We start from the raw sequence: 18038 nt of genomic DNA, 5'->3' as shown, positions 1-18038 counted from the left end.
AGTAAATTGATTGTAATTGGATTGTTTTGATTACATTAATTAAAATATTATATTTGTACTTTTCTATATGTAATCTGTTCTTTGATCTGTTCTATATGTTTTGTGTGATAGAGAGCAATGTTGATGGATATATGTGAACCTGCCGAAGACTATAGAAATTAGCTATGAGCTCAAATCTGGCATATATCTTCTTTTCTCCTTTAGAGATGATTGTATTTGTATGCATGGTCCTTGTTCAATAAAGACAATAAAAACATATTGACACAGTCATATTACATAACCAGTCTTGGCCCAAATCCACATACAATGTACCAATACATAGAAAACAGCTGAGCTTTGAGAAATGAAAAAAGTATTGAAATACCAACACAACAAATAAGCTTCAAACCACATGGTGAACAGGAACAAAGTAATCTACATTTACTTAACTACTGTACAATTTTGAGGTATTTGTATACTACTTTATCTGAGTATTCCCATCTTCACAAAGACACACAGACATACTATTTTAGTTCAAATGCAAGAGGTTGAATTGTACTAGCCCAATCTCATAAATCAGCAATCTCCAACAGGAAAAGCATCATTATACATAAGCCGGAAATGTTGTCTGTAAACACTGTGCTAATTCAATTATCTTTTGAAATGTTTTCACAGTAATTATGAGTTGTGAGATTTTCAAACTGAATACGAAGACAGATAGAAATGTTTGGTGAAGAAAAGGTGAATAATTAAGAGATGTGTCCAAAATAGGAAAACCTGACACAGTTATGCAATACAAAAATGTTGCAGAAAATGTAAACAAAACCATTCCCTTCATTTAAAATGATTCAGGTGGCCCAACGCTAGAAAATCCCCCTGGAACATTGTCAGGATTATGTTTCTACGTGTTTTGTGTCAGAGCTTTTGTTGAGCTGAACTCAAGGGGGCTCAAGGTAGTAATGACCCTGTCCACCTTTATGTTAGGATGCACATGTTGCCAGTCACTTACAAATCCCAATGTGTTACCAATTGCGTATAATATATTAACATGTCTTATTACTGTCACATTATCTCTGCTGCTGCCATGGCCCCAGTCTGAGGGTCCATTCATATAGGTTAGGGGATTCCCAAACCTATTCCAGGCAGGTGATGCTCTTTGGTGACACACAGGAGGACACCATGAAACTGTAGACCTGTAGGCTAACCTCAGACTTAAATAATCCCCCTTACTTTATTGGGAATTTCAATTCATTATTTGCATAGCTATTTCTTTTTTGGGGCAAAGTGGGGCATATAATAATTGGTGGAAATTATGCCCTGAGCCAGGCCTCTCAGGCAGCCCCCCATTAGGAATACCCAGTGTCTTTTAGTAAATGTTTGTATCTATCTAAATTATATTTGTACATACAGTATAAACACATTATAATAAGATGTTTAAAATAATATGTGAGGATTTACATTTCTTTAAATCTAGGATTTATGTCTTCACAAAGAAAATGAACTCTTAGTAGACCAACATATTATGATATAAGCTACGCAGGATAAGCACAAACTAGTGTTAATTATCGGACACATCCACTTTGATTGGTGGAGCTTAATAATTATAATTGCCTTGGAGCCTGAAAGACCGTATTTAGGAATAAATCGTCGCAGTGACAGCAGCCGCAGCGTAGTTTGTGAGTTTACTATATAAGGGCAAAGCGAGGCACAGAGGAGCTGCACTCGCTTCCGTGTTTGTGTGATCAGAGAGTGCTCAGCCGGGGAGCTTCACTGTTTCATTCATTTGTGAAGAGCTACGTTAAGCAACTCACCAGCAGGGAAAATGCCGTATGAACTGAGTAAGTATGTTTTATATCAATGACAATAGCGGAGACAAAATGCAAGAAATCGCTTTATTTTTTGTGACATTATTCAGCTGACCGAGCTAGACAGACAGGCAGCTAGCTAGCCTCGCCCATTAGCTGCATGATTTTGACACTTCATTTTGCGTACTAAAGAAAGACAAATTCCAGACATTACCACTTATTTGTTCACGTTAAACATACACACGTGTCTGCTAATCAAGGTTTTGCTGTGGAGCTGCTCTGGCATAAAATTGCAGCGTATTACATGCTGTTCCTTTCAGTTAGCTTTACCGAGTGGAGCTAACGTCAGTGAGAGGAAATAGTTGTGCTGTTCATTGTTTTGACATGTCCAGACAGAGCTGGCTGACAGGATCTCTGCTGGGCAAGTGTCTGAAGCTCACAGGAACAGGGTGTGTGGGTGCTCAATAAGCCTGAAGTTAACCGTTTTAGCTCTCATTTTTATGTCAAAATGGTGGAGATTATATTCCAGAAAACAGATTTTAAGGGAATGCGGAAGCACAATAAATGCACCTATTTTGTTACAGCTTTCCTAGTTTAGGTAGCGTTTTGGTGTTTACCTACTGCTCATTTTCTTTTGTGTAAAACAGAAACCCATGCTTGTATGTATGTATGTATGTATGTATGTATGTATTACCTCACTAAGATAATTATAACGGTGACAAAGTGTGCTTTTTTTTAGGATATATCCACACGGTTCATATCCACACAACAAATCAACATTAACTACTCACTACTCACAATAATCTTGTCACAATATGATAATAATACCCCAAACAGTCACAGTTTCATGTAATCTATTTATGTCCTCCTTTTTTTCACACAGGATAACATTGGTATATATTAATTATAGCATATTTACCATATTTTTTCACCTTTTTATTAAACATGAGGCTCAAGACATTACGTTTTTAAAATGATTAATTAGAAGAACATTGTGATGGATGATTAACTCTGCTTACTCATATCCTATCTGAGAAGATATTAGTCTGGGCACTGCAAGGTTTTAGGCTCTATTAACTCATAAAGCCCTAGATGTACAATGTAATTACATTCCCGCAGATAATCCCTTATGGAATAGTAAAGCTTAATCCTATTTTTACATTTGTATTAACCTAATGCTTTACGTTATCTGTCGGACATCTTTCTCATCATGTATTTTCTTTATAGAACATGTGTTCGCCAGTCTCCCACAGATGGAGAGGGGAGTCGCAAAAGTGATTGGTGGCGATCCCAAAGGCAATAACTTCCTGTATACCAACGGGAAGTGTGTCATCATCAGGAACATTGAAGTATGTTTATCTTTTTTGAAAGCTTTATTTAACAAGTATTGCATGCTTGTGTATTTTATTTGACAAATCTGGCCACTTTTATGGCCTTTTTTGCCTAAAAGCATGATGAAAATATTCAATTTGACTGAATTCTGATCATGATATTTATAAAGAGCAAGATGACGCTAACCTGAAAAGGATCTTTGTTAGGGCACAGTGTAGTGGCCAAAATCATATGGAAATGAATGCTCTGATTCAAATGATACTCTACTTGGTCAGCAAACACTGTCTTGCTGAATTGGTTTCATACAGGGCACACAATTGGCACAACTTCTGTAAAATAAGCAAGAGCCAATAGTTTTTTGCACCACTCACGATCCAAAGATCATCTGTAAACTGTAATCTAAATCCATTTGACCAGTGGATAGAATAGGTAATATTTTGGCACTGTTTGCATATAAAGAATGGTTTTGCTCTTAAACACATAGTGCATAAGGTAATAACTGATGCCTCATTTACCACCTGCCTCATTTACCACCTGCCACCCATGGCACTATATATATCAGGCCACAATGGCAGTCAATGGAGCGTTGATTGTTGCACCTTTAACCACACCTTTGGGTGCTGTCAGGGTGTATTAAACAACAGCAAGGGGAGAGAACACTGGTGGTCAAAAGATTACCTTGTATTCAGTTATTCTGAAGACTAACTAAGAGTTTTGGAAACAAGTTTATATTCTCATCAGTACTTTTTGATTAAGGGTTTAGATGAAAGCGTTTAACTGAGCAATTTTTAAAATGTGTGTGATCACTCACATTATGACGACTCGTTCCAACAAATACAATCTTAGGGTTGCGTCAAGCTAAAATGCTGTATCCCTTTTTTAAATCTCCCCAATTCATCTAATAAGAACAATATTATTATAAGCAAGAGCAGTGATGGCTTAACTCTGAAAAGCATCTCGAGGTAAAATAAGTGCAACATAATTTTCTTTTGACTGTTTTAGAAGAACGGCCTCACGTGTTGCAGACTTGCTGATGTGTCTCATTTCCTGTTTTTACAGAACCCGGCCATAGCAGACATTTACACCGAACATGCCCACACAGTTACTGTTGCCAAGTATGCTCCCAGCGGATACTACATTGCATCTGGAGGTAAACACTCAAGTCATTAACACATGTCAACAAATCTGTGTATATTGCTACCACATTAATGTGAATACTAAGGCTGCATGATGTATCTAGAAATGTGATGATATCTACAACCCCCCTGACTTGTCGTGTTATCACCATTCATATTACATTACATTGCATTTAGCTGACGCTTTTATCCAAAGCGACTTACAATAAGTGCTTTCGACCAACAAAATACAAACTTGAAGAAAACAGAATCATATAAGTACATCAGGCTTCATAGAGCAAAAACATTTCAAGTGCTACTCAACTGGTTTTAGATAAGCCAGCCCTTTGTTAGTATATAAGTGCTTTGTTAATAATTCTATCGCTCGAAGTGGAGTCGAAAGAGATGAGTTTTCAGTCTGCGCCGGAAGGTGTGTAAGCTTTCTGCTGTCCTGATGTCAATGGGAGCTCATTCCACCATTTTGGAGCCAGGATAGCAAACCCACGTGTTTTTGCTGATGGGAACTTGGGTCCCCCTCGCAGCGAGGGTGCAGCGAGCCGTTTGGTTGATGCAGAGCGGAGTGCACATGCTGGGGTGTACGGTTTAACCATGTCCTGGATGTAGGAAGGGCCAGATCCATTCGCAGCATGGTACGCAAGTACCATTGTCTTGAAGTGGATTCTAGCAGTTACCGCAAGCCATTGAAGGGAGCGGCGTGGTGTGGGAGAATTTAGGAAGGTTGAAGACCAGACGAGCCGCTGCATTCTGGATTAGCTGCAGAGGTCGGATGGCACATGCAGGTAGACCAGCCAGGAGGGAGTTGCAGTAGTCTAGGCGTGAGGTGACGAGAGCCTGGACCAGAACCTGCGGCGCTTTCTGGGTCAGCTGGGGACGTATCCTCCTGATGTTGTAAAGCGTGTATCTGCAGCAGCGGGTTGTAGCAGCGATGTTTGCAGTGAAGGACAGGTTGTTATCCAGGATCACGCCCAGATTCCTTGCAGTCTGAGTCGGGGAAACAACAGAGGTGCCGATGTTGATTGTTAGGTCAAGAGTGGGACAATCTTTTCCCGGAAGGAAAAGCAGTTCAGTCTTGTCAAGGTTGAGCTTGAGGTGATGAGCAGACATCCACTGAGAGATGTCAGCTAAACAAGCAGAGATGCGTGCGACGACCTGGGTCTCTGAGCGGGGAAAGGACAGAATTAATTGGGTGTCGTCAGCGTAGCAGTGGTATGAAAAACCATGCGGGCTAATGACAGATCCGAGCGAGTTTGTGTACAAGGAGAAGAGGGGACCAAGAACAGAGCCCTGAGGGACCCCTGTAGTTAATATCTACACAATGAACGATTACATTATTTATAAGCGCACAGAACTGTTTGTAATAGCAAGCACTTGTTTATCTAGCGTCTCTTAGTGCACCAGATTGATGCAATATTCTTTAAAGTCTGTATATCTGAATATTTTTCTATTGCAATATATTTTCTGTTATTTCAGTTTTTACAAAGTTGTGCAGCCTTATTTCTTTTTATTAAATTATTTCATTTATTTTTTATTATTTTAGATGCATCAGGTAGGATCCGTATCTGGGACACCACCCAGAAGGAGCACCTGCTCAAGTACGAGTACACCCCGTTATCAGGCAAGGTCAAGGACATTGCATGGACCGAGGACAGCAAGAGGATCGCTGCTGTTGGGGACGGACGAGAGAAGTGAGTATGAGGATCTAATCTTATAATCTGAATCACACTGCATCTGTTGGCATGACGCGGCTGGAGAAGCTCAGTGAGGAATTGGTTGTGTGTCGAATGCTTGGCGACGGCGTCAATGAAAAGTCACACTTGTATTGCATTAGTAATAGGCAATATAACAAGATGATTAAAATAAGTGTGTTTTGATTTTATTAAAAGACCTAACGGAGAAGCTAGTGTGTCACATGCCGTGTGCACATTGTGTTAACTAGAAGTCATGTGGTCTTCAGGGGGACAAGAATAAACATGGTCGAGAATAACTGCAACAATAGAATGCAGTGAAAACCAGGAAACGAGTCAGCATTTTAGCACTACTAGTTTTTATGTCTTGAAGTTTTTGGTTGGATACCTGAAATGAGTCTAAATGATTTGAACTGTCTTTTTGCCAAGACAAATCGAGTAAATACCCCAGTCTGACAAATGTGACGCTCCTGCATATCTTTATAAAGGCCTTTGCAAACAAGTGGCTATTCGACTACATTTTCATCCTCACGCTGTGCCTTAAGCACATTCATGTAGTTATTTTAAAACCTTGAATTTACAGTAACAGCATTGTTACATGGGGTGGGTCCTGCCTAGAAAAGCAATAGGATGTACTATACCGCAAGTATGTTCAAGACAACAGCAATTCTCACATCATTTTCCAGCTATCACACTGATTAATGCCCGCTGTCAGTTGTTTTCTTTCCAAGGTAGAGTCCATTGCACATGCCAAGGTGTTGTTTTTATGGATTATTACAACCTGGAACAATAGTAAGCTATGTTGATATCCTGTCGTAGATTCGGTGCCGTGTTCCTGTGGGACTCCGGCTCCTCAGTTGGGGAACTTTCCGGCCACGCCAAATTAATCAACAGCGTAGACATTAAGCAGACACGCCCTTACCGCCTCGCCTTGGCCAGTGACGACACCTGCGGGTCCTTCTTCGAGGGCCCTCCCTTCAAGTTCAAGTTCACAATGCGCGTGAGTTTCAGAGATTAACAGTTGCTCTTTTTCCCCACTGAAGGCATTTAAAAAAGAAATAGATTTGTTGCTAAATATATTAAAAGGCTTAATGTCTTTACCTGCAGGCTTAGTAGTAAGTCATTCTTTTGTGACTTTGAACCAGCGGGCCTTTTTTTAAGGCCTGTTAGGCATCTCCAGTCTGTCACACCCTGCTGGTCTTTGAAAGTATGGCCTTGTTTGTTTTCATATTACATAACCAACTTCCCCCATACATTCTTGGAGAGTGAGCGTTGTTCTTAAAGGAGGCCTTCCCTCTGGAAACACTCAATACAATTTTGAGCACCAATTGAATCCTTTCCACTTAAAATGTCCTTCTGGTCTTTTTTTAGAGTTCAGTCTTCCCAGTTTCACATATGTTATGCCTTTTTTTATTAACTACGATAACATAATGAAAGTCTAAAATTGTGCCAAATAATAAAATATATGATGTTAACGATCTACTTTACACAATTTTCTAATGTTCTTCCCTTCTCTCTCATGGTTATGGCTTTAGGAGCACAGCCAGTTTGTCAACTGTGTGCGTTTCTCTCCTGATGGAAATCGGTTCGTAACAGCTGGAGCCGATGGCCAGGTGAGTACGATTACTATGTGTGACCATATGAAAGATTTTGCCAACATGATCTGTGTTTCTACTGCTTTGATATTAACTGATCTTGGGATGTTTCAACCTAATTGGGGTGTTGATCTTAATAAAAAGTCATTCTAATGTCCTCCTTATTTCCACAGATGTTCCTCTATGATGGAAAAGATGGTAATCTCATTAGCACACTGGGAGGAGAGAAGGCCCACAAAGGAGGAATCTATGCTGTGAGTTGTTTTTTATGTTTAGAAATGACACTTAATTATGTACTGGTTTGTTTTGCTGGATGGATTTAGTTCCTATCCTGACATTTAGTTCCTATCCTGACACTTTTTATTAACCAATTGTTTTAGTCTGTGTTTTGATGCACTCTGGCAAACTATTCCTTTGTTAAGGTAGACATAAAAATCAAATCAACACATTACTTTGATTGTGAATAAGAAACTTGTCGGCACCCTGTCTGGCCCATGGGTCGTGTGAGTGAAGTACCACAGGTTTAGAGTGTGTGAACACAGACATTTCTTCTTGTCCTTCCTTCCTGGATTAAAGAAGCCTAATTTCGTCCTCAATTTACTGATTTTTTTTTTTTTTTTTAAATACTTCTTCATTTTTCCACATGGTGATGCTGTTGTTGCGTGAAACTGTATAGGTCACTTGAACACATTTTAAACTTTTTTTGTATTGATATCCTAACTTGTTCTCCCCCCCCCTCACCCTGCTTTAAATCCTTCAGATCAGCTGGAGCCCCGACAGCTCCCAGCTGATCTCCGCCTCAGGGGACAAGACGGTGAAATTGTGGGATGTCGGAGCGGAAACGGCCATCACCACCTTCAACCTGGGCTCTGATGTGACCGACCAGCAGCTGGGCTGCCTGTGGCAGAACGAGCACCTCCTCACCATCTCCCTGTCAGGGTACATCAACTACCTGGACAAGAACAACCCGGACCGGACCATCCGCACCGTCAAGGTCGGACTCTGTTCCTGGATATTATCATAAAACTTGAGTTGCTGAAAACCTGTTTATATTATGAATGAATAATCAGACTATGCAAGCATATATGTTTATTTGTGATGTATAGTTTGGCTTCTGCTAATTATACTGAGTTTATCAAAATGTACCATATATTACATAATCTTCCACTAGAGCAGAGACTAGAAGCTTCTGACTGGTTTACACATTTTATAGAAATGGTGAGAGATGTTTCTTTAAACCCATCGCCTTTTTAAAATGTCAGCGTGGACTGACCCAGCCTTAAGACTAGATTTGATCAACTAACGTGGATTAAGTGTCTTAAGTAGGACAGAAAATGTCACTGTAAATCAGGTTTTAACAGACGCATCATGTGCTGCCAAATCTCATGTGTGGGGCGAGCTATTATTCTACATGAACTGTTCTTATGTGCCATTTCAGTAAATCTAAATAAAATGTACTTGCTCATCCTACAGGGTCACAGCAAATCCATCCAATGTGTGACGGTTCACAAAAAAGACGGGCGACCTCACATCTACTCTGGGAGTCACGATGGACACATCAATATCCTTTTCACACACTATGGCCAATAAGTCAAAGAAAGTTAGAGCTCCTTTGGTAGCTATAGCAATTTTACTTAATATGTTAATTGTTCATCATGTAAATGACATATTAAAAAAACATTATTAATCCCAGCTAACTACAGATATTTGCCTTTTTTAAGATGTTTTTTTTCCAAAAAACTTTGAGAAATGAGAAACTGATTCTATCCATGATTTTGACCAATTTGCAATGCTGATAGGTGATGTTTCAGAAAAGACCAGGCAGCTCTGGCAGCTAATAGTCATTTAGCACACGTTAAAGAGCCTGTGACACCATCCCAACAACTGTTGTGCAATGAAATATTGGGCTACTAGTAATCTCGAACCGTCAGTTTAAAAAAGAAAAAGCGTTACCGTTTCGTTAAATATCAATAATTTCGAACATCGCTGGGAAATTCCTTCACTCATTTTGAAGTTTTGGGGGAAGCCGGAAGTGACGTCAATGCGGGAACGCTTCGAGAGCCAAACACGGACAAAGTGTGTTGTCATGCGTAGAAATGGTGAATTACTGAGTTTAGGCACGTTAATAACGTTTGACTACAGTATATTCATATTTGTCAGTGCTTTCATGTCAATTCGGCGACATAAACATAAATGATCGTGGTGAAGATGATGATTACATTAGGATTAAAAATCGGGAGTGAGAGCTGCTGAATTTCCTCCCGTCGGATGTGATATAAAAACAAATCGATTATTTTTGTGGTTATAAACTCAAGTGGATGAAACTACATTTATTAGTGCTTTCATGTCAATTCGGCGAACATATGATACATTAAATGACGAGTGAGGATGATGATTAAAAATCGTTTGTTTGAGCCGGTCTGCATTTCCTGATGAGAAAACAAACCGATGCTTTTTGTAGTTGTAGTACACCAACAACGTGGATTAAACGTGTGGTTTTTTACCACAATGTTGGGGAAATTAATGGATAAAATGCACGGATTATTATTATTATTCCCACTCCGATCGGGACACTAGGTCCACCGTTTCCCCGCAGCGAGGCTCCCCCCGTTGACAGTTTACGTGGGCTGGGTGCAGTGGCGGACTGTGGGTGCAGTGGCGGACTGGCCATCGGGTCGAATCCCGATGGGCCGGCACCGAAGTGGGCCGGTCGGATAAGTAACTAGCACATCCCCCATAGGCGGCGCGTGAGGCTCAGGTTTGAGAAGGCTAAATAACTTCTTTTACCTGACGCTGTCCGCCGCCGGCGTCTATAGAAAAGAGATCCACTCAGTGTGCGGAGTTTAAATCTTTCAAGTCATATTACAGGATAAAGGAAATACAGTTTAATCTGCCGTATGCAGAGAAGACGCCGACGTGTCGCACTTATCATTCATATTACATCATCAATCAGATCATATCATAATATATCATATATTTCCTTATCTGAGTCAGCTTCTCCAGCCTCATCTGGCCGTGCAACACTCACAGTGTCACAGACTGTATGCAGAAGTATTATTTAACACATTATGTTGACGAAACACTCGAGACAAATGTAATTAAAGTCAGATCCACTCGTGTCTTAGACGTGAACGCGCTCTCAGCTGGAGAGAGAAACCCTGGCTTGATTTACCGAGTTGATAACCAGCGTCGTAGGACCGCTTAGCGAGATCTCGTTTGTTAGTTTGTTGTTGTTAGTTTGTTTGTTACTCAAACATATCCAGGGTCTGTTGAACTGGCTTCGTAGTACAGGGCACAGGTGGCTAGCAGCGCTAATGTCAAAGACACAGACATTATATTTGTATTTTACATCCCCCGCTCCCCCCGTTGACAGCTTACTAGCGGTACCGAAGTGGGCCGGTCGAGAGTCCCGGGATGATTTGTAGTCCCAGTCCACCACTGGCTACATGACCATATGATCGCCCATATTGACGCACCTCATTCCTAAACTTAGAAGATACGACATAAACCGATCCTTCAGCCTCATATGAGCTCTCAGACACGTTCAACATTAACCTGTCATCGCTGTCTGAGCTTGCTGCTGTGTGCGCCGTCGTGCGGTTACATCTGACTGTATATATATATATATATATATATATATATATATATATATATATATATATATATATATATATAGGTTTACATGCAGATGCTGGGATCCTGGACGGTGCAGCTGGAGCGCTGTGCCCGCAATGACGTCACCCATCATTTGGCGGGACTTGAAGAATCCGCGAGAAGATCCAGATAATTGTCAACATTGAAGGCAGATTAATGGTTATCAAAGTACAAATATCCAAAATCAGTTCAGTAACGGTTTTCAAGGGGACGATATGTACTCAAATTGATGGGTTTGGATGATGGGGGAAAACCGTGTCACAGGCTCTTTAAAGCAATGACTGTAATATTGAAGGTCTTGAAGCCCAAGAAATGTCTGTGAAATAGTGTTTTTTTTGCTTAATGGGTGCAATGCATTTAAGAGAAGAAGCTCGGTGTGGCTATTGACCTGTGATGTATCAGTTTCTATCGTTTTCCCCTTAACCAATGCCTCACATTACTGGGATGCTGAAACTGGGGAGAACGACTGCTTCTCAGGGAAGGGCCACAGCAACCAGGTGAGCCAGATGGTGACCAACGATTCCAGCGAGCTGGTGACGTGCAGCATGGACGACACGCTGCGCTACACCAACATCAACAAGACGGAGTACAGGTACTAGGAGTCTTTGTACAGATAACAACTATGAGATGAGCTTAGTGCGGATTGTAATGATGACCTGTGTTTTGTCCGTTAATGCTAATGGCAGTCGGTCTTATTGCTTAGGGTTCTCACATGTAGAACATTAGATTAGACATTAGATAGAGATTCCCTTAGGAGAAATTTGTCTTGGCCATCGAAATAATAAACATGAAACATTTAGGACAATCAGTCATAGATACAGAACAGAGATCACATGGCAAAGAAACATACAGGTACAGAACTTTCCCTATTGCACATACGCAAATCAAATATTGCACTTTCCTTATTGCATTCATACATAATCAAATATTGTAAATTTAACCTTCTCGATTGCACATACTACACTGTAAACATTGCACCTCCCAACAACTCCTAACGCAGCATAATCACAATTGTCCCTGACTGTTCAGCAGCTTGATTGACAGCGGAACAAAGGAAAACTTATACCTGTTCAATTTACAGTTTGGTAATCTATACCTTCTGCCCTCGACCCCAAACTCTCTATACAGGATGTGTTTGGGGTCGCATGTGATTTTACGGCCTTGCTTTCTCACCATCTCCTCAAATATCTCCTGAAGAGAGGACGGTGGAAGCATGCCAATAATTTTTTACAGCCCTTTTTTTAATCAAAGTCTGGAGTTGTGATTTAGATTTAACTGACAAGTTACTAAACCATGTTGTGATGCCGTAACGATTAATACACTCAATTGCTGCCCTGTAGAACATTAGCATGATAAATGTATCCACTCCATGAACCTACGCACAAAATACAGGCGCTGGCTTATCTTTGAGCATACCTGATCCACCTGATGGGCCCAGCCTAACTGAGCAGCAAAATAAATCCCTAAATATTTGTAACCTGCTCAACTCCCTCCCTGTTGATAAGGACGGGGCTGTGATCACCTACTGGCTTGGGGTCAAAGATCATTTCCTTTGTTTTTTTAACATGTAACACCAGGTTGAGCGCCTCACACCACTTCACGACCTCTGCAATCTCAAGTTTATACATAGAAATGTCTGAGTCTCTAGTCAGTAGACTAAGTATGGCTGTGTCATCAGAAAACTTTATAATGTGGTTGTGTGTGTGCTGACTCCTACACTCATGTGTGTCAGGGAGGGTCGAGTGTACTTTCACCTGCTGCTGTCTTTCAGTTAGGAAGGAGTGATGCCATCTGGTTCAGTAAGGGTTCACATCCATCTGTTTGAGCTTTTTAACATCATTTGGGGAAGAATAGTATTAAAAGCTGAGCTAAAGTCCATGAACATTAATCTAGCATAAGCTGAAGGGTTTTCCAGGTGTTTTAAAATAAAGTGAGTTGTAGAGGTCAGAGCATCATCTGTACCTACCGTCGCTATACGCAAACTGGTAGGGGTCCAAGAGGTGTTGCACCTCAGTTCGCAAGTTCCCTACAATAATCCGTTCTAGTGACTTCATAACTATTGAGGTCAAAGCCACTGGTCTGAAGTCGTCGTTGTCATGTGGCCATGTTTTTTTGTGCAAATTGGTATGATGACAGCTTTCTTCCATATTTGAGGGATACTTCCCGTGTCAGCACAGAACATCATTATAAGCATCCCCTGATATAGTTACTTGAGAATCTTTCATACATGTATGCGTAGGACATGTATTTATACACATTTCTTTGCAATGCTGTCAATTCCAAAAGCAATGCAGCAAAGTAAATGTTTTAGTATCACGTGAAGGGGAAATGAAAGTTCTACACATAAGCTGATACTTGAAATGGAAGTAGATGCTTTTACATCGCAATTCTACCCGCCTCCGGGTGGCGACCTCTTCTTTCAGCCCTAGACTTATACACGATCTGTTCTGTCTACCAGAGAGAATGCTAAGGGGCATCCAAACGACAACGAAAACGTTGGCACTCTACTCTCTCGGATGTGGCAAAACAAATCTTTTTCATAGGTTAGATAAGTGATCAGCAAAAGCTGCCTAACCATGTTCACGGTTTATCAACTAGGAGACAAATCTGCCTTTTTTTGAAGATGAAAAGCAACAGATGGAAAACATGTTATAAACGTATCCACTGTGCTCTTCTTTTGAAACGAATGCAGTGTGTCCTGTGTTGTAGTTAGATCTCAGTAAAACAACACCGACGGCTTGAGGGAGAAAAGTAATCTGCCTCTCTTGGACTTCAAAAATGACTTTCAGAAATTGATCATTTATCCACCTCCTTAATGTAACAATGCCTAGTTATCTTATCCATAACCCTATCTTGTGGTTTTCAGTGCCTCTGATGTGGTGAAGATGGATTTCCAGCCTAAAAGTGTGTCTGTCGCAGCAGGAGGGCTTTCTCTGGCCGTCTGCATTGGACAGGTAATGGGTTTTCTCTCATTTGCATTTCATTTACCTCCCACAACCATTTGAAGTGTCCTTATGTCTCCTATTTTCTAGGTTGTCTTGCTGAAGAATAAGAAGAAAGTCTTCACAATGGACAATCTGGACTACGAAGCAGAGGTTGGAGCCCTCCACCCGGGGGGGTCCACTGCAGCCGTGGGGGGAGCAGTAAGTGCAAAAACACACGTCATCTGTCCAAACATGAGTTCAGTCAGCTTTACTCCGTCTGAGGAAGTACTGTTGAGTTCAGGGGAAGATATAGCCTCAGCATGTGTCGCCCCCCCCACAGCTTGGTGAGATTAGATTTGAGATTAATTTCCTCTTTCTCCCCGTCAGGATGGGAAGGTCCGTCTGTACTCCGTTCAGGGCAACACTCTGAAGGACGAGGGGAAAACCATCGAGCTCTCAGGAGCGATCACCGACATGGCCTACTCTAACGACGGGGCCTATCTGGCTCTCATAGATGATAAGAAAGTCACCTCCGTTTTCACCGTGGCTGACGACTACTCGGTAATTATCTGTGACGGGACATTCTTCACTATCAGCAGCAAAACCTTTGAAACTGTGCTGGATTCATATCTTATTAATTCTAATACACCACCGTTTTTTTTTTTCATTTACATGTTATGTATTGTCGTACAATGTGCACAATTGATTTATTATTCTATTTTTTTATGTTTGATTGGACATTTTACTTTTGTTTATATAAAAAGCATTTTCTTACTTATGTTTAAATACATATTTGTATTTGTCATTTTTGTCTTTAAATGTTATTTAATTCTTCAATGTAGTCATTAAACCCAATTCCCTCCAGGATTAATCGTAGTCTGATTGATAAATATGCAGTAGTTGTGAATGATTCACTATCCAGTGTTTTAGTCCTTTTGTTTATTTTTCTAAATATTTTTTACTCTTCCCTTTTTTCTTTCTTTTTTTAATCCACCAGGTCAAAAATAACTTTTACGGACACCACGCCAAACCTGTGACTCTGGCCTGGTCACCTGACAACGAGCACTTTGCCACCGGTGGGATGGACATGATGGTGTTTATCTGGACGGTTTCCGATCCAGACAAGAGGATTAAGGTCCCAGGTAGGTCACACACGTGCACGCAGACATGCACTGCTCCATCTGGGGGATAAACCCTTAAAAAGATACAAAGGCAACAGGAGATCTCCAGCTGAGATAGTTATGCTTTTAGAGCATGTAGCTATCGGCTTTATGGATGAAATAAAGGCTTAAGATTGTAATCCTGTTACTGGTGGAAAATAATCCAGGTGTGGTTTAATACTCAACAAACACAGCTTTAATAGCTACAGAGTGTCAGAAACAAAACGATGCAGTGCAGTGGAGCCAAACACGCCTAGTTTTGATGAATGAGTCATTCGAAGCAATACAGTGATTTGGTTCATGCAATTAGTTTTGCATTGAAAGATTGCTCGTTGTTCCATTACTCCCTTTCATATTTCAAAGTGCAAAGAATGTGGAAAAATATTAACATTACCTATAAATGCTTTCACAGTTTTTAATGTGATGTAGCAGCAGTACAAATGTTTACTGCTGCATAGCATTGACTAACACAGTTTGTAGTGAGGCTGTTGTCTATTTGGTCATATTACTCATTTCCCTGCTTTAAAGGGGACCCATCATGCAAAATGCACTCGCAAAGTGTCAGAAAACAAAACCCTCTCTCTTTTCCTCTGTACCCAAATCTCAGAAAGTTGCTATCAGAAACAATGCCTAACGGGTTTTGGATTTAATATGGTCTTTGTTTACATTAGCAAGCATCGCTAACACGCAGAGCTAACCTGTACTGGAGAGAGTATGTGTAAAAAAGCAGGAAATAAAAAAGGTACTCGCCTTGTGGTAAACCCGCAAGAGAAAAAGCATTTGCGCTCCATACTGTTTCAGAAATAATCCTTGATGTGGTTTGGAACATGATATGGCATTTAATCACGGCAGCATTTAGCTCTATCTCCGGTAGAATTCTGAGCCAAGGACCCAACATCTGCGTTTCTCCAACAGGCCTGAAACGGAGGGATTTCTAAAATGCATGATCGGTTTTGGTATTTTGAGCAAAACACATCATAGACATGTTTTTAATATCTTTATATATCTGAGACCTTAATGCCTAGAAATAGCATAATGGGAGCCATTTAAGACGTGTTTGTTACCTCCTTGTCTGCAGACACCCACCGGTTGCACCACGTCAGCGGCCTGGCCTGGGTGGACGAGCACACTCTGGTCACCACCTCCCACGATGCCAGCATCAAGCAGTGGACTATCAAATACTGAGCTGCAAGCCTCCACTTCTCCAGGGACAAGGACTACTGTAGAATTCAATCGTTCCTTTGACTCTTCTTCTTTTCTTTTTTACTGTATTTTCACTATCTCTCTACAGTGTTCTGTAAACATGAATTGTAAATGATAATGGATGGGGAAAGCTCCCATAGAAATGATCCAAGCTACGTCTCTTTGATGCGAATAACCTCGACTTGCGCAGAGACAGATTGTTGAAATACACAATTGTAACCATGAGTGCTTTTACATCTTTGAGCTTTGTGGACCCACAATAATATTTGTAAGCTTAACATTCCATAGGTAATAGCTTTCACTCAGTTTGACCTGAAATCCTTGTCTGTGGTTGATCTCAGTGCATCTAACTAACTGTATGGATGAACTAAAAGCAAGATTTTCTTTTGTTTTTTTTTAAATCTACAAAAGATGAAATGAATCCTTTTTGGTTCCTGTATTGAGAAGTATCTGATGCCAACTGTAGTTTACTGTCACTTTTAATTTTCAAGGTTTAAAGGGGTTTTCATGGGTGTTGTTGCTTTGTCATAGATTTCAAAATTTGTTATGTTTCACAACTCTTCCTGTTGGACTGGGGAGTAATAATGGGAACTCAAAGATCAAAGTGTGGATTGAATCGATATGCTGTCTGTTCAGTTGAAGGTAGTGTGTTGTTGCTGTGTTTTTATTTGGGCCCACTATGCTTGTCGCACTTACTTTTTGTTCCCATGTCTTTATGCATCCACTCTCAAGGTGGAATTGATTCATTAATAATAAAAAATAAACTTTATATGCATTTTCCTTTTCCTGCTGTTTTGCATTTTTCTACTTCTCGAACACGTTTATGCGCAGGTGTTTTGTGGGAGTCTTTATTATGATTGCAGGGCGTTCGAGCTCACATATTAGATCCTAGTGGGGTGCGGAGATGTTGAGGAGCAGGTGAAAAAACCTCAGTTTCTCTCATGTAAGTTACCTATTGTGTTATTTAAACGGTTAATCAGTGTCTCAATGTTTACTATCTCTGTGTTGTAACCTGTCCGGAGCAGAGCTCAGAAAGGTTCTTAACTTGTCTTTCTTTATTGTGATGGTCTCAATCTTATACAGATACTGTAAAGAATCCGTTTTATTACCGATGCACATACGAGGAATTTGATTTCGAATATGTGGTGCGTACAAAGAAGAATATATATATACCAAAATAGTACAGCTATTTTCATGTGTGTGCAGTGGTGGAGGAAGACTTCAGTTATTTTATTAAAGGTGGCATAACGGCAGTGTTACATTTAATTTAAAAAAAGTACATTTAAAATGAGATTGTGTAAAAGTACATAATTATACTTTCAACGTAACAGAAGTAAAGTTACTCATGCTGTATTTGACCCTTAAAAAAACACATGTATTCACTGGATTAGAAGTAGTAATGTTGTATCACTCTTTTTAGTGCTGCATTTCTTTCTTCTTACTGTATTTTACAAGTTATCTTTTTTTTTACACAATACTGGGAGGTTCGCTTCCACCCACACACACTTAAGTTTTCATCGAGTCATGCCTTCAATGAGATGAGCAAGAGGACTTTGCTAAAGTAA

At 40.3% G+C, this 18038-nt stretch overlaps 1 protein-coding gene across 1 annotated transcript; it reads left to right on the top strand.

Moving 5' to 3' along the window:
- The first annotated feature begins 1700 nt into the window (after positions 1–1700).
- Positions 1701–17253, top strand: wdr1 (WD repeat domain 1). Its single transcript, XM_071203080.1, has 15 exons — positions 1701–1817; positions 3012–3133; positions 4176–4266; positions 5790–5937; positions 6757–6937; positions 7473–7550; positions 7706–7786; positions 8293–8526; positions 9006–9095; positions 11624–11778; positions 14053–14140; positions 14219–14329; positions 14498–14671; positions 15108–15252; positions 16349–17253. Exons 1-15 carry the CDS (start codon positions 1802–1804, stop codon positions 16453–16455), a joined length of 1821 nt encoding a protein of 606 aa, XP_071059181.1. The 5' UTR covers positions 1701–1801; the 3' UTR covers positions 16456–17253.
- Positions 17254–18038: the final 785 nt, after the last annotated feature.

The sequence above is a fragment of the Pseudochaenichthys georgianus genome, chromosome 5 (assembly GCF_902827115.2).
Source record: "Pseudochaenichthys georgianus chromosome 5, fPseGeo1.2, whole genome shotgun sequence".
In the NCBI taxonomy this organism is placed as follows: Eukaryota; Metazoa; Chordata; class Actinopteri; order Perciformes; family Channichthyidae; genus Pseudochaenichthys; species Pseudochaenichthys georgianus.
This window is presented reverse-complemented; position numbering and strand designations above follow the sequence as displayed.

Bases quoted from the DNA above. Each gene is read 5' to 3' on its own strand.
- wdr1 (XM_071203080.1), top strand. The intron at 7,551-7,705 runs GTGAGTACGATT...TTATTTCCACAG, and splicing joins CAGCTGGAGCCGATGGCCAG to ATGTTCCTCTATGATGGAAA. The intron at 14,672-15,107 runs GTAATTATCTGT...TTAATCCACCAG, and splicing joins CCGTGGCTGACGACTACTCG to GTCAAAAATAACTTTTACGG.